Genomic DNA, 16,192 nt, shown 5'->3' with positions numbered 1-16,192 from the left:
ACTCCATTGATTTATGTGTTTATTCTTGGCACAAAAGCCTTAATATATCTTTGTACTAACCAACACTGCCTCAAATGACATTGCCTAAAGACATTTTATAAAAACATACACAGCAAAGTCTGTTTACATAAACGTTTACGAGTCAGAATCAGAATGCTTTATTAATCCCAGAGAAAATTATGTAAAAGCAAATATAATAATAATATAACAATAAATTTTTTTTTTTTTTAGCTATTATTAAAAATAGCCAATATCCAGTTCAAGCTATCTGTTGGTAACATATTTATTTATTTGACTGTATTTGGAAGAAGTTGGATTTCCCATCATCCCTGAATGTACCATAGTCTGTATGGAGACAGCGAGCAGCGGCGGCTCCCAGCGGAGCAGCGCTGCGATTGGCCGGGCCAGCGAGGAGGGGGAGGGCTTTGTCTCTCCTCCCCTGCCTCTGCTCTCCTCCCATCCTAGAGGACAGAGCGATGCGGAGACAATAGGACGCAGAGCCGGAGGAGGCTGCAGGATGCTCGACACCACATCCACCGACGCTGCTCGGAGGCTTCTCGCTGGACACCGATATCAGACGTTTCTCTGGGCTCACCTGGTCTTAGTATGTGCTCTCATCTCCCTGTGTGTTTACCAGTAGCAGCCTGGGCCGACAGGGCGGACTTCACAGTCTCCATATGGGTATCAACTGAAAGGTGAGTAGCGAATTAAACCCGGGCTGACCGTTTATCCTCACCTGCACCCTGACCGACCAGGCTCCGTTACTGTGTGTGCCGCTATGATGTGTGCATGCAGTGCATCATTAGGCCAATGCCATACAGCAGCGTTCACACTGAAAACAAAACTGTGATTTCTTCTCTATGTTGTATGTACATTTTCTAATGTCATTGATCTCTAGCAAGCAACAATATCATTGATTGTAAGCATTTTAGGTTGTTTACAGTATCGGATTGTGTAGTGGAATTTGTATTATTGATCACAACACAACATCTAAAAGCCCTCCCTCACCCCCACTATGCATCCCGTGTTTTTGCAGGAGGAGGAAGGGGTGGAGGAGGGGGGTTGGCAGTCAGGTATCTGCAGGAGCTAATGCATGTCTGTTCCTTTCCGCTATCTAAGCTCTGTTACACTAAAGTGACAGTGGTTGTCCCTTCAGTGAGTGCTGTCTGAGCACACACACTGCAGGTGACGATGCAGACCTGCTGAAAGCTGAAGCCTTTAGTGATTGGAGGATGATACAAGACCAGAATGTTTACATTCTGACTGGTCTACCTGCTGTCTATGTTTGCTGGATTATACTGGGCAATTTTGGGGACTTGCTTAGAAAAATGAAGGGTTACGCCCTATAGCCAATCTATACAAGCCGATCTAAGCCATTATTTTGGATAAATCATGTAATCAATGCCTCAATGCTCATCCACAGTGCCTATATATTGTGTTGATGAGATGCCAGCTGAACTTGAACTAGGGGCCGGGTGGAGAGCTGAGTGAGCACATACCTTTAAGTAGACCGAATAACCCAGATGAGGAGGTGATGGGAAGGAGTTTAAATAATGATTCTAAAGAACAGGGACTGGGTTGACTGGCTTGAAGATGCGGGTAGGACGACTGATGGATAAGACTGGTGAATTTGAATTAGTTGAAGATGGAAAATAACCAGTATTACCATAAGGATTTTGAGAGGATAGATCTTCCTTATTCAATTTTGATTAAAAAATCAAATTACCAAGTTAAATTTTGTTTGCTAAATATGAAGATGAAGCCCTGAATATAGCCTAGTTAGCATAAATACTAATTAAGCTAGTTGTTGCTGCCGTCTGTTTTACGCACCAATGATATTGGTGAGGTTTTTCAGTCAAATTCATCGCATCTGCTCTGTTAAGAGTTTTCAGTGATCTCCTGTTTATTGTTGATGCTAGTTAATGCTGTACGTATATTACTGGATCTTACCACTGTGTTTGATACAGTGGACTACAACATCTTGAACACTCATTGTGTTGTTATTTGTGGGATGGCTTTGAACTGTTTTAAGTCTTATTTGAGTTGTAGGTGGTTTTCCATTAGCATTGGCAGTTATTCTTCTAAAACTACCCCCTTAACCAGTGGTGTACCTCAAGGTTCCATTCTTGGTCCACTTCAGTTGTACACACACCTTTTGGGTTTATTTTTTTTTTAAAAACCCATCATGTTCCTTACTACTTTTTTGCAGATGAAACCCAGATTTACCTCCCTCTTAAACCCGTCTCTCAACCCTGTGATGGTAAAACTGAAATTTTAGTGATTCCTGTGGCGAATAAGCAGCCAGTTACATTTTTCACTATCCCTTTAGATCTTGAGACTCATTTCTTAAACCTCAGGTTTAAAGTCTGAGTGTTATCTTTGATTCATCTCCTTAATTAGACAGATCACAGCAGTTGTTATAGCCAGCTTTCTCAAATTAAGATATTAAATATAGTTAAAAACTTCTTTCTTTTCATGATCTAGATTGGATTACTACAAGTTATTATATGTTGGGTTGAGCAAAACACTTAAAACATGTCTGCAGCTGGTTCAGACTGCAGCTGCTAGACTCCTGAAAGATACACGGAAGCTTCACCCATTCTTAAACTATTACACTGGTTTCCTCGGAAGTACAGGATTCATTTTAAAATATTGTTGCTTGCGTGTAAGTGTTTACACGGGCTCGCCTACGTTAACTATCAAATCCTTTAGTTGTCCTATGCCTCTCACTTAGGTCTGTCGATCAGCACCTTCTAGTAATTCAGAATTCCCAACTGGCTCGTACAGGCGACAGAGCTTTCTTGTCCCCCAAACTCCAAAAATAACCAGCAACATATATTTTTTTAAATTTCTCCAAGTGCATCTCTTTTACTTTTAGTATTTCAATTTGTATTATTTACTGTTCTTTTTGATCCCTTTTAAAAATATTATTATTATTTATTTATTTTATTAGTAAAATTTGCTTGATTTTGATTTCAGGCCTTTAAAACGTTCTAAATAAAATCTGTAAAATCAAACTAAGGTGTAAATATCTACTGCTGAGGAGCTGTAATATAAGTAGGTACTAGAGATTTTGGCAACCACATTCTGTTTTTGTTCACTTTCCACACACACACACACACACACACACACACACACACACACACACACACACACACACACACTGACTGGTGTTTTGCTGCTGGCCTCCCTCTGCTCCCTGCCAGTGCACATTTACACACAGTCACTTTGATTATGTGCGTGTGCAGCAGTCAGCAGCTTTTTTTCAATAAATAGAAGACAAATCAAACGTGTCCAGAACATTTAAAGGCTAAATATTTTTGTTGCTGCAGTTTCTCACGTGGAAGGCAGGAATGTGTTTCTTTGCAGCACATCTATCAGGAGAATAGAAACAGTCACTCAAATGCAAAAAAATTAAGCTGTTATTGTTGGAGGGCAGCGCGGCTGCATCAGTGGGGGTGGACGTGGCTGTGATCGTTGCCTTGGCTCGTCGAATGTGCTCCGGCTCGGCCCGTTGGTTGCATAAGCAGTCTGGGATTTAGTCAGCTGCGGCCCCTGGTCGCTGCTCTGTTTCCACAGAGTGTTAAACCTGGTGGCACAGAGGGTCAGTGTTGAGCGAGTGGGGAGGGCTGGGGGGATGTGGTCAGCTGAAAGGAACATGCTGTATTTTGTGTCTGTTCCCAGAACGTTGAATTTTGCAGGCTGTCGGAGAGAACAGTCTGCAGGAAAGGAGGACTAACACAAGCATCAATCTGTCAACTGACTTTTTAGGTTTAGCATAAAACTGTCCCAAACTAGAGACCAGACAATCTGAATTTACCATGACTCAGGTTAGCATCTTCACATTGTATAAAAAGAACCAGAAATATTCCTTTCACAATAATACACTGGACTCAGCGTGTGGTTCTTATTTGTGCTTGTCGAATAATTTATTAAATATTAAACAATTATAGCAATTGTTGACGATTAATTCGCTTTGAGATGAATAGATCAATGATATGCTTTGGGGAAAATGAACAATGTGTATAATAATGTGTAGTGGAGCGAATGTTGAAGATGATTACAACAAATAATTAATATGTGAAAGGCTTATTTCAACCTTAGATAACTTTGTATAAACTTACAGTATGTGGTATGCAGTTGCCCCTAACTTAATACATCTGTTTATGTATTTATACTCCTAAACACCAAAAAGTACAACAACAGTGGTGTGAGACAGAGGCTGCCATTCTCCTTCACCTCATCCTGAAAAGTTTCCCAGCATTATTTGAACGTGAGCTGCAGGGAAAATACCAAATTTGAACCCTTTTGATCATCTCATTTTACCCATCCAGCTGCTCTGCAGTTGTTCCTACCAGCGATGCAAAGCACTTGCGACACGCAGCTGCTTTTGCATCGAGTTGTTTCTATTGTTAAAGGTGAGCCTATGTGATGCACTCACGCAGTGGGACTGCAGACTTCCCCTCCACACGGAGAGCCGACATTTATCCTGGCCTGATGACTCACTGAGCTACACGAGTCTTACTGCTTCTATACAAATACAGATGCAGTTTTAGCTGTGGTAAACGAAAGCACACGCATACAGCAGCAGGCCAAAAAACACACAGGTCTATAGAAGCTGGAAAAGGAAAAAAAGACCTGAAAACAGAGTGTGTTAGATAAAGGCAGAGTGTGATGAATGCTGGGATTGTCTGGTCTACACACACACGCACACACCATCTTGATGTGAATATTAAATATATAAAGATGCAGAATCTTCTGAACTTTGAGACTGTAGCTTGACCTACATCACAGACTTTTTTTTGCACATACTAGCTGGAAAAACTTAAGCTCTAGATCTGCTAATAAGAGCTGTGGGAACAGTTTGAAGATCACTGCTGCAACTAACCACACAAGCTGCTGTACCTTGTCAAAATTTTCCTTTTACTTTGATTTTATGAAACCAGTTTATTCTCAAAGCTGAAATTCGCTCCGTGCTCTCTCCTGGTTGTGTACACCTAATGAAATCGGGCTGGAAGTTTGGCTCCATTAAACGAATTGGTCGAGCACAGTGGAAGTGCGTTAATCCGGTTATGCTTAAAATGATTAGGGACTCAATCTAGTCAAGATCATCAGACCTAAGGCAGAAATCAATTCAGTATTAATATTGCTTTCCAGGGCGTCCTGAGTAAAGAGGTACGAAATAAGTTAAATCACATTAGCCAGTCGTTAAAGGTCTGCAGACTGTGCTGGACAACTGAACCAGTACAATGGCATTAATAGATACGGGTTCAGGAGATGATTACTGGGCCTTTTTGTCAGCCTGGGTCATATGTGCTATCTTCACAGCCACTGTAATTCCCATTTTTCTGAAGATACACTTGGTGCCAAATAGTGTGCATGTTTCCTCCTTTTTTGCAACATGTTTACTGCGTCCACAACTTTAGTTTTTTATCCATTTAGATAAAAATTTGATTCACCCATTAACTCACCATACATGTCTGTGGGGGGAAACCAAAAAGCTCCAGAAAAGTCCAAGCTGCCCCGTGGAGTTGAACCCAGAAACGTCTTGCTGTGACGCGATGGTACAAACCACCACAGCACGTCTTTTTGCATGTTTAAATCTAGTTTGGTTTTATTCAAACAGTGGCACTTTATATTATAAAGGATAGAACTACAACAATGTGAGAAATACAATCCCTTTCCATCTTTGTGGTAGCTGTTAGCATCTTTAGGACTCATTAGCGCTTGCTAACTGGTGCTAATTAGCTCTAAGCATTGCAGAGTGTCAATATCTGTGGCTTATCTGGGTTCCTCATCTACAGAGAGATAACACTGTTAGCAACACTTAAATCACTATATCACTATTTACTCATAACTGTAATTCTTGTTGTAAAATAATTAATTAGTTATTGGAAAATCAGTTTAAACTGTTTATTCAGTTATTTAGCGCTTTTTGATGGAGCTAAATGGAAAAAAAATGGAAAAGTTCAAATTTACTGCCCCAGTTTTCACTCAAAACAGCTAGCTTGGTTGAATTTGCAGATTTAAGTAGTTATTATTGACTGAATATACATTGTACGTTTATGAATGTTATCGTGATAACATACCAGAGCCAAACGCACACTCAGAAAAAGAACGAGGCACAATCCTGCAGTGCTACAGTAAGCACTTCTGATCCCCGGCAGAAACAAACGGTCTCTTCTGTTTACAACTCCCTCCTGTGCATGTGTGTTTTTATCACATGCACCCAAGAGCTTTTATTTAGAGGAGAGAGAGAGATACAGTACATCCTCTCTGCACTGCCATTTATCACCCAAACTGACTCATCTCTCCTCACCTGCTGCCGTCAGCCTCTCTTCCTGTCCGCTTCACACGCAAAAAAGATTACACTCCCACAGAGAACGCAGAGGTCTGTGGAGGGGCGACGGGGTACTTACAGTTTTTTCTGATTGCTTAAGCACATTTATTGTAACTATTGGCTAATTTTGCAAAACTCTTCACACAAATAAGAAAACCTGTCACCCAATAATCAAAACATTGTAGTTCTCTTGCAAAAGCAAACACAGCTAGATTAACTCTTCACACCTTCGTAAAAATGGTGTTTCCGTATCAAACAGTACACACAAGCCATCATCTACTAAGCACACAATGCGCCAACTGCACACTGATGGTATGAATACAAAACACATCTGGCTTTTGCTTCCTCTGTGCACAAGGTAGGCTATGTCAGTCTGAGCTCATACTTCTGTCATAGATCCATAAGCATAGAGGAATCCAAACTTCAAGTACTGGTGTTTATTCACACACATCAAAACAAACACAAGTGTTTATTTCCAAGTATAGGATTATTTGCAATCGCCATAATGACTATATGGGTTACTTGGTCTGCAGTGAACATGCTTCCTCTGCCCCCAGCATCTGGTCATCTAGCAATTCTGTAAAGTAACAATTTCAGTATTTGTACATCAATGGTATTGGTGTGTTTCTCATTGGCATATGGCAGTGCTACAAATCTTTGTGCGAAGTGACTGTACTAACCGATTCTCATTTCAAGATGTCCTTATGGTACTTGCTACAGTGTAGCGGCTCGAGTTAGGCTGGACCCGTTGGCCAGCTACCCTCAGGGTCATTCCACGGTTGATTACATGGTCCACTATTGTAGCTCTGATGTCATCAGCAATTCTATTTCTTACTCTTCCTACCCTTCCTCTCCCCCCTCCTCATCTTCCTCTCCCCCCTCCTCGTCAACCTCTTGCTCCTCCTTGTCCTTGTCGTCCTCTTCATCCTACTTCTTCACCTCCACATCCTCTTCCTCGGCCTCCTCTACTTCTCACTCTTCCTGCTCCCTCCATTGTACTCCGCACACACAGCTTACCTGTATTATAGTGCTTAGGCTGATTGCAAAGTGAACTAATTATCTAAGAAAGTTTTGACATGTGAAAGTGTGCCAGACAGTTGGCAAATTAGTGTTAATGATAGCCATACATGTGTATACTTTTGCTAGGAGTGTGTTGGAAATTTGGTAATTGAGTGTTGTGCAGTGAATTGTGCCTACAGTTTTGCAAAGTGTGTGTTACAAAATTGCAAACTGAGTGCAAAGCAGTTTTTGTGCTTTTAGTTTTGCAAACTCAGTGAGTGGTTTTGCTATAAGTCTGAATAGTTTTAGAGATTGTGCTACAGGAATCACAGTTAGGGTTTAAGCATTCAGAAAAAACTGTAAAGTAGCACATTGCTGCGTGTGTGTGTGTTTGATCACATAGTTGGCAACTTAACGTTGTGATGCATACAACTGAATGTTACTTTCTGCATCTAAAACCAGACTGTGCAATGAAATGTTATCCATCTGTGGATGTGTGCGGAGAATATGAGATATGTGAAGTACATGGAATGGCAGGCGAGTGTGTTGATGATGAGGAGGCTGCTGTAGATATAAAGCCAATCCAAGTGTCTGCTCATATAGAGTGGCTGCTTTCCAGCACCTCGGGTTGTGTAACGAGTGTGTGTGTGTGTGTGTGTGTGTGTGTGTGTGTGTGTGTGTGTGTGTGTGTGTGTGTGTGTGTGTGCGCGCTCCTATAGTTCCTCCACATTCGCCTGGATCAGTGAGGGTCAGTGCTTGGCAGGTCCAGCCGCTCAGGAAGAGAAAAAAGGGAAGCAATCACTAAGAATAATCACACTGCAGCAGGAATTGGATTTGCTAGAAAGGACTGTTATTGGCTGCCTGTGTGTGTGTGTGTGTGTGTGTGTGTGTGTGTGTGTGTGTGTGTGTGTGTGTGTGTGTGTGTGTGTGTGTGTGTGACTCAGCTCACAGCTCAGCTCTGGTATCCCCCTTGGCGAGTAGCATTTAGAATTACTTAAGCCTTCACTGCAGATAATTAGCATTTTCAGCGGCTATCACACTGCAGATCAGAGCAGCACGCTGTGAGCTTCGGTGTCGACAGCGTGCTGTGCATTGCCGACCTTGGAATGCAACACAAACATCACATATCACATGCTCCTGTTTTGGTCCCACAAGAGGACGAGAGCCTGTTTTTCTCTTCGTGTGCCCGTCCTATCACAGCCAACTTGTTGTACTTGAAATGAGGAAGAGTAGAAGGATGAAGCAGTTTTCAAAATGTTTCTCCTCTCTTCTTTCTGTACAGTGACACCAGCTGTTAGCTGCTATTGCTGCTCCTGTCCTACCCGAGTCAGTTTTTTTTGCACCCTGAAGCAGTCCGCACCATGACCTCCTCTCCGCTGGTTTCTCGAGCCAACATGGACATCCTGGATGAGCTGCAGCTGATTGCTGCCCAAAATTTGGAGAGACTAGAGGTCAACAAGTACTACGAGGTGATCAGAGAGCTGGGCAAGGGAACCTATGGCAAGGTGGATCTGGTCATTCACAAGATCAGAGGTAAGGGACCACCACAGAGTACATGACGTCTTAAGTGATTGCGCTGTCACCTTTTTGTTTTGGTCTCTGCACCTTAAGTGTAATTTTGCTTTTGGCTCCTAATGAGATGTCCCTTTGTTTAGACAGAAGTGTTAATAGTTAGATTAGTGGATGGAATGCTAAATTGCAAGCTTGGTTAAATAACTGCATTCATAAATGTACAGACAGAAACCTCCTTAGTGAAAAGTTACAGACTAATAATTAAAATAGCAGAAATCTCAAGCACGGTCTTCTTGGATAGACGACAACACCCCCAACTGGTCATGGCAGATGGCTGCGCCTCCCTGAGCCTAATTCTGCTGGAGGTTTCTTCCTGTTAAAAGGGAGTTTTTCCTTTCCACTGTCACCAATTGCTTGCTTGAAGGGGGTCATCTGATTTCGGGGGTTTTCTCTGTCTTTACCTAACAATATAAAGCGTCTTAAGGCCCCTGCTGCTGTGATTTAGTGACATAAATAACGCTGAATTGAATTCAAAGAGTTTCAGTTCACTCCAATCAGCACAGGGGTTTAACTTTAAGCCTCAACAAAATCTAAATAAGTGAGTAATTTAAAATAATACCTCAGTAAAGTCGTGATACAAAAACTGGGTTTTTTGTGCATCTGTAAAAAAAACATCTGTATTTTTCCCAAAAGGTACAAAAATGGCACTGAAGTTCCTGAAGAAGAAGACAACCAAGCTGAAGTCTTTTCTACGGGAGTACAGCATCTCCCTGTACCTGTCTCCGTGCCCCTTCATCATCAACATGTTTGGCATCGCCTTCGAGACCGACGAGTACTACGTGTTTGCACAGGAGTACGCCGTGGCGGGAGACCTCTTCGATATAATTCCTCCACAGGTGCTGATTCGCAGATAACGATAGTAATACAGATGATTACTGATCCACAGTCAGAAGAAAGTTGGCTTAAAACTGTAAAATCCCCTGAATAAAATAGTGCTTTTCCTTTCTTTGGCCCTCAAGGTCGGTCTTCCTGAAACAGTAGCAAAGCGCTGTGTACACCAGGTAGCCATCGCTCTGGACTACCTGCACTGTAAGAAGCTGGTCCATCGGGACATTAAGCCTGAAAACATCCTCATCTTTGACCGAGAGTGCCGCAAGGTCAAGCTCTCTGACTTCGGAATGACTCGCCGGGCTGGCTCACCAGTGAAAAGAGTGAGTAGTGTTTGAGTTTTGTACGCTTTTATATTCGCACGTTTCCTCCAGTGACTGTAACCTGTTGGGTTTTCCCTCCAGGTGAGCGGCACCATCCCCTACACAGCTCCGGAGCTCTGCGATGTGTCCCGCCACGAGGGCTTCTGCGTGGACTACAGCACTGACGTCTGGGCCTTCGGTGTGCTGCTGTTCTGCATGCTGACTGGTAACTTCCCTTGGGAGAAGGCTCTGCCCTCTGACTCTTTCTACCAGGAGTTCATCCGTTGGCAGAGGAGGAGGACGAACACGGTGCCGTCGCAGTGGAGGCGCTTCACCGAGCAGGCCCTTCGCATGTTCCGCCGCCTGCTATCGGTGGAGCAGGACCGCCGCTGCTCCGTCAAAGAAGTGTTCGGGTACTTCAGCCACTCCTGGATGTTAGACGCGGAGAACGATAACAACAACGGCAACATGGTTGCTGGAGGTGGCGGCGAAAGAGTTAGTGGCGGAGGCGGCGGAGGTGGCGGCGGCGGAGGAGGTGGAGGAGGAGTCCGTGGGGAGGTGGACGGCACAATCTCGTCATCATCGTCCGGGGAAGAAGACGAGGAGCATCTCGTGGAGAGGATGAAGCAGCAGACTCTGTCACCTCGCTCCCCAGTGTCGCCCCTCTCTCCCATGTTGCCAGTGGCGGTGAAGAGGGGGAGCGGAGGCAGCGGGGCCAAAGGAGGGATGATGGAACCCGGCGGGGGCCACCATTTCGTGTCCGTCTCCACCAACAGCTCCGTGTCATCCACCAACAGCTACGATCGAATGCCCCGAGAAAACGGCTCACCTGGCGGCCGCATGCTAGTGCCGACACCCATAGAAATCTGCGTCTGAGCATGTCAGGGCTCACCGGCACACACTTTTATACCTCTCATCCAACCACGTAGATGTTCATGCATGGGAAAAGAAACAAAGCGATAACAAAGCACTAACACGTCTCCTGTTTTAAACATTGTGGGAAAGGAAGAGCGCAGACACACACGCGCCGGAGGACTTCCGAGGACGTCTTTGTAGAACGCACACATTCCTCATGATTGGTCGAATGTCCTGTTTTAACACTTGGAATTCAAGGACACGTTCAAAATGCAAGTGTAGAAAAATGAAGAAAAAAACGCTACATTAGAGATTTCACCACTAAATCGATCTGACAAGAAGACCAAAATATATTCCTTAAAGCAATACTTGCAGCAAAAAAAATGAATTAAAATAACATAAAAAGATAAAAAAGTCAGCAGGAGTTGGGCAGAACTCCTCGTGATCTCTTCAACACTGATAAGAAGTTTTTTTTAAGAAGCCAAGGGACAAAAGATTCGTGTTTTTGACCGAAACAGAGCTCAAGCTAACACCTTACAAGATAAAAAGACTGACTGAGCCGTGGTTTCAGTGTTTTACTTGTAACAAGAATATGAAAGTGTGAATGTGTCCGTGTGCGTCGCCGTGCGTTTGAATCTAAAACAAGTAGTTTAATATTTCTTTGAGAATTTTATTATTTATTTGAATCTTTAAAAAAAGAAGAAAAAAAAAAGACTACACAATCTATTTTTTCTATTTTTTTGTAAGGTAGCTCTCTTTGTTTCCCATTCGACTCAGCATTGTGATATGGTGTTGAGGTATAGCTGTGTAACAGGTGTGGTATGCTGCTGTACATACTGAATACTTGCGCATTATGTGAGATGATCTACAGCTTTCCTTCATCTCAGACTAGATGGAGCGAATGCGTGCGATGTCTCTGCTCTTCACCATGAACATATCTACTTCACAGTTGGAAGACTTTTTTCTACTCACTCCTGAAATTCCGTTTGTATGATGTTCCTTTGAAGCGTTTTTTCCAAAAGAGAACAAGAAAAAGATCTGTCTGCTTTGCTCACGTTTTCATCCAGACCTTCACTTAAAAATGTGTTTTCTTTTAAACTTTGTCTGAAAAAGAAAAATGATCTGTTCCAATTAAGTGCAGGGGGAAAAAAGCAAACACTCAAGAGTCACTTTTTATAAACTGCATGACGAGTAATTCAAACTTCGAATCTGAACTGGCTTTAGGAGGAAAAAAAAGGTAAAATGTTGTGATGTGATTTTTTTTTTTGCAGTAGCACAATTTCTTGCATCATGTCCCAGAGTGAATATTGCTGTTATGACCTCTTGAGACATCCTAGGGCTAAAAGAAAAAAAATCTGAATATACTTACTTAGTTTCTATCCAGTGTGATGTATTTGTAATGCTATTAATGTTGTGTGCTCATCTCACCACCTTCAGGAACTAAAAAAAAGCTAAGCATGAAGACAGAGCGAGAGATTTGAATTTGAATCAAATGTAGGGACTTAAATGTTTTGCTTTTGGATTTAAAAAACAACAACAAAACTAATCCATTCCTTTTTGACTTCATGAATATCAATTGAATTATTTTTCTTTGGGGGGGTGGATCATGCGTAGTGTGTGAATGGATGTTCTCTGTGTTGCTTTTCAGACATAAACTGCATGAAACTGTATGTGCTAAAGCCCTCTTGTGAAAAACTGCTCAGTGTTTATCCCGTCACAGGCTGTAGCACTCTATAGTTGTAGTTAGTGTACCGGTGACAAACAACACGTCAGTAGCCTCAGCTCGGATCTGACAGAGGACCAGCTCAGCCCCTCCGCATGATGCGTTGGATCAGCGAGAGAGTAAATAACTGCATCTTGTGACAATCTCTGACCTCATCGGCAGCCTCCTGATTCAGAACAAAGGACGGTCCTGATGCGGACACTGCTCCCCATCTGTCAACTTCAAGCAGCGCTGTGCTGTGCGGAGTAAACCGTGCGAGCCCAAGCACATCCCACACTGGCATGACCGTATGAAGCCACATTACCTCATCGCGTCATTGTTCCTTTGCAGCGTTCACTCCGAAACCATCTTTCAACATTCGCGCTCTTCCCAAATAAACGTGACGTGCTTGAAGCACCCATGGCAACGTGCAACGATAAGCAACGTGAGGATTCTTGTAAATAGAGACACGTGGGAGGTTTTATTGACAATTCTTGTTACGTAAAAAAGAGCCGACACCAAACCAGTCTCCCAGTAGTGTAGACATTATTATTGATTGGTTTGTGAATTTGTGTTTTCAGCGTCACCACTTTGCTCTTGCTTGGAAAGCAGATGTGTCAAGCCAGAGGTGGATCTGACTATGAAGCCATGTTATGCGTTTTGTCAGTCACAAGTCACCGGCCAATGAGCATGGCCTCCATAATTCGCTTTTCTGACAAAAATTTGCAAAGTGAAACGAATGATGTTTTTTTTCCATTTACCACACATGGCTGGAATTCCTATTTTAGCCACAGGGATCATCGCCTGGTGGTCAGTATAAACAGTTTGGGTTTAAAGCACCTCTTTAATGGTTTCACTTTTCAGACATGGACACCATGGCCACCTTTAATACTATTTCTGTAAAAGGGCCAGTACGTAGGGCTCGGTGATATTAAATGATAAGACTGCAGATTGCCAGCAGCTCAATACAACTTCTGGTGGCTTTCACCTCATTTCAAACACAAAAAATGGCCCTAATAGAGCCTTTGTTTCTTTGGCACATTCTGGGCTACACAGGCTCTCATGCTGCTCTACAATATTTCATTTTCCTTTAAGCTAAGTTTAGATTTGCTATAACTAAAGGGGACCTATTCTGCTCCTTTCAAAGTAATTGTTATTTATTTTAAACTGAAACGAGCTACTTTAGCTCCTCCCCTCTAAGACAACTTTCTTCTGATTGGCTGCCGATTGTAAACAGAAGGTTTGAATAGCAGACAGGTGGGATGACAGTGTCTGCAGCTAAAGCTATGTTCCTGGGATGACTGTATTGAGTATATCACCTCCCTCTCGTGACATCATATTGATCCAAGGGTAGCTATCAGAACCTGAGTGTTTAAAACAAGTTTTAAGGTAGTTTTCAGCTCACAGGCATTATACATCCAAAGACCTCACTATCTAAGCATCATTAATATGAGTATCTAACACTGTAACAGTATGTTTATGACAAAGACATGAAAATGAATAAAAGGTTCCCTTTACTTTTATGCTATGTAGGCAGTTGAGTTTTGAAAATTGTGTTTAGCAAACAGGATCCGGGATTTTTTTCATCTGTGTCAAACAACCCCTGAATTCAGTGTTTTTAAGCTGTCTTAGTTTGGTGTCATTCAGCTTGATTTTTCTGAATTATTCTCTTGCATTAGTAAAGAGATCAACATTAGCTTATCATACCCCTAATGTAAGAATAGCCTGATGTTGCTTTTTACACAAGTAAAATTTTAATTATGTCGCGTATTTTGAAATTGAAATATTCAATTTTCTTCTTTAGCCTTGCTTCTTTTTTCCAAGCATGGAACCATCCGTAGCTAAATTAGCTAGCTAACATTTTGATAGTGGAGACAGAGCTATTGGTAAAGTCAGATGTTTTAGCATCGTCTTGCCAACATTCTTTAAAACAGAAAATTTGACTTTTTATCACGTTGTCTTATAAAACATTATACCCAAACCTCCAGTCTAACCTAACAATCCAAAGTAACTGCTGTTGTTAGTTATAGACAATTAGCCAACAGGATGTTATTTCTAATGAATGAATGATGATCAGTTGCAGTCCCTGTTTTATGAGTTAGCAAGCAAAACACAGAATATCAAAATACCAAAAAGTAAATCTTTATTTTGAAAGACACGCCCCGTACTGCTGTAGTTTCCTATCAGAATAATTTTAAGATAGTAAATGATTCACTAGAACTTGTGGTACAAGCACTGTGCTCAGATGAAATACCAGTGCAGTATACAGTACGCTGCAGACGAGGACACATCCGTTCACAAGCTGGGAGAGAAGATGAGTGACACAAAACTAGAAAGTGAGATGTGCATTTGTCATACGCCACCTTCCCCTTGATCCCTCCCAGCGTCTGAGTCAGCCACCGCTGCCTCCTCATCCTATTCATATTGTGACGTGCTGTAATGGCGTTCCAGTGTCTTTCTGTCCGGTGACATAGCTGTATTTCAAAGCATCATGGTTTTTGTGGAGTTTTAGTGAGTAGATGACCACAGCACTAGAACTTGTACCCGGTTCTGTCTTTGCAATACAACTGTCTTCCTGTAAGCTGAGATTTAGTCAATAAAATAAGAATTCTTGTTCGAGTGATATTTGCATTTTTCTTGTTTTTCCCCTCCCAAGAGTTCTTTGTTATGCAATTGAATTTCATACAGGTGAAATTATGTAATCGCATTCACACAAGGGAATCTTTAGGGGCACCTAATACCGTAAAGAATGTGGACAAATTTTATAACCAAGAAGAAATAAGTAACTTCAACACTCCATGGTAACCTGTGAATAGGCACTTGGTGATGGTGGGGGAAAAGAACTTCCTTTTAGCAGGAAGAGACCTCTGGCAGGAAAGGTTTAATTTTAAATTTTAATATGGGGGCTCAGGTTAATGATGTTCATATAGTGCACTGAAATTTATAAATGAATAAAACAAGAATAGTAGATAAATTACTTCTAGTATTGTATGAGTTGAAACCACAAAATATTTTGAATAAAGGTATATGCTGCTAGTAAAGTATTTTGGATATATGTTACAATGTTTCCATAGAAACGTAAATGCTGGGTGGCTGAGTACAGTGTCCAAGTATAATTCAGAAGAATAATTTCAGATTTTAGTTAATGCACCAGTTTTAAGGCGAACCCTTTAATTATCAACCGCGAGGCAAAGGTTCAATCATGTTTACCAGGATTTTTCAAAGTAAGTTAAAAAAAAATTATTTGCACCAAAGCAGATAAGAGGAGAATCATGCACAGAATTGTTTCTGCCATTTAATATGACGATCGTTAAGACATGATGGTGAATTATGCCTCTGTATATCAGCAGGAGGACTTTAAATTCAATTCTGGATTCAGGGAGCTGACACAGTAACTAACTTCTAATATTTAAGCCTAACGAGGCCATAGACGCCTGATAGTATGCAGCTAATGATGAATTAGCTTGTGACCTTCAATTTTTTACTAAAAATCACAGTAAAGAGCGTTTGTTTTATAGTTTAGCAAAAAGTTGCTTTAACCTGTCGTACCCCAGTGCAGTCGAAGAACACTTGTTGTATATAAATGACTTTTTT

At 41.8% G+C, this 16,192-nt stretch overlaps 1 protein-coding gene across 1 annotated transcript; it reads left to right on the top strand.

Annotated features, from left to right (window-relative positions):
• Positions 1-472: 472 nt before the first annotated feature.
• On the top strand, positions 473-12,265 carry bsk146 (brain specific kinase 146). Its single transcript, XM_086302750.1, has 5 exons — positions 473-695; positions 8,622-8,872; positions 9,545-9,747; positions 9,871-10,062; positions 10,144-12,265. Exons 2-5 carry the CDS (start codon positions 8,701-8,703, stop codon positions 10,915-10,917), a joined length of 1,341 nt encoding a protein of 446 aa, XP_086158876.1. The 5' UTR covers positions 473-695; positions 8,622-8,700; the 3' UTR covers positions 10,918-12,265.
• Positions 12,266-16,192: the final 3,927 nt, after the last annotated feature.

The sequence above is a fragment of the Aulonocara sp. 'chitande type north' Nkhata Bay genome, linkage group LG8, assembly GCF_057382095.1.
Source record: "Aulonocara sp. 'chitande type north' Nkhata Bay isolate Kocher_YH1m ecotype deep benthic linkage group LG8, A_spYH_male_GT1.1, whole genome shotgun sequence".
In the NCBI taxonomy this organism is placed as follows: domain Eukaryota; kingdom Metazoa; phylum Chordata; class Actinopteri; order Cichliformes; family Cichlidae; genus Aulonocara; species Aulonocara sp. 'chitande type north' Nkhata Bay.
This window is presented reverse-complemented; position numbering and strand designations above follow the sequence as displayed.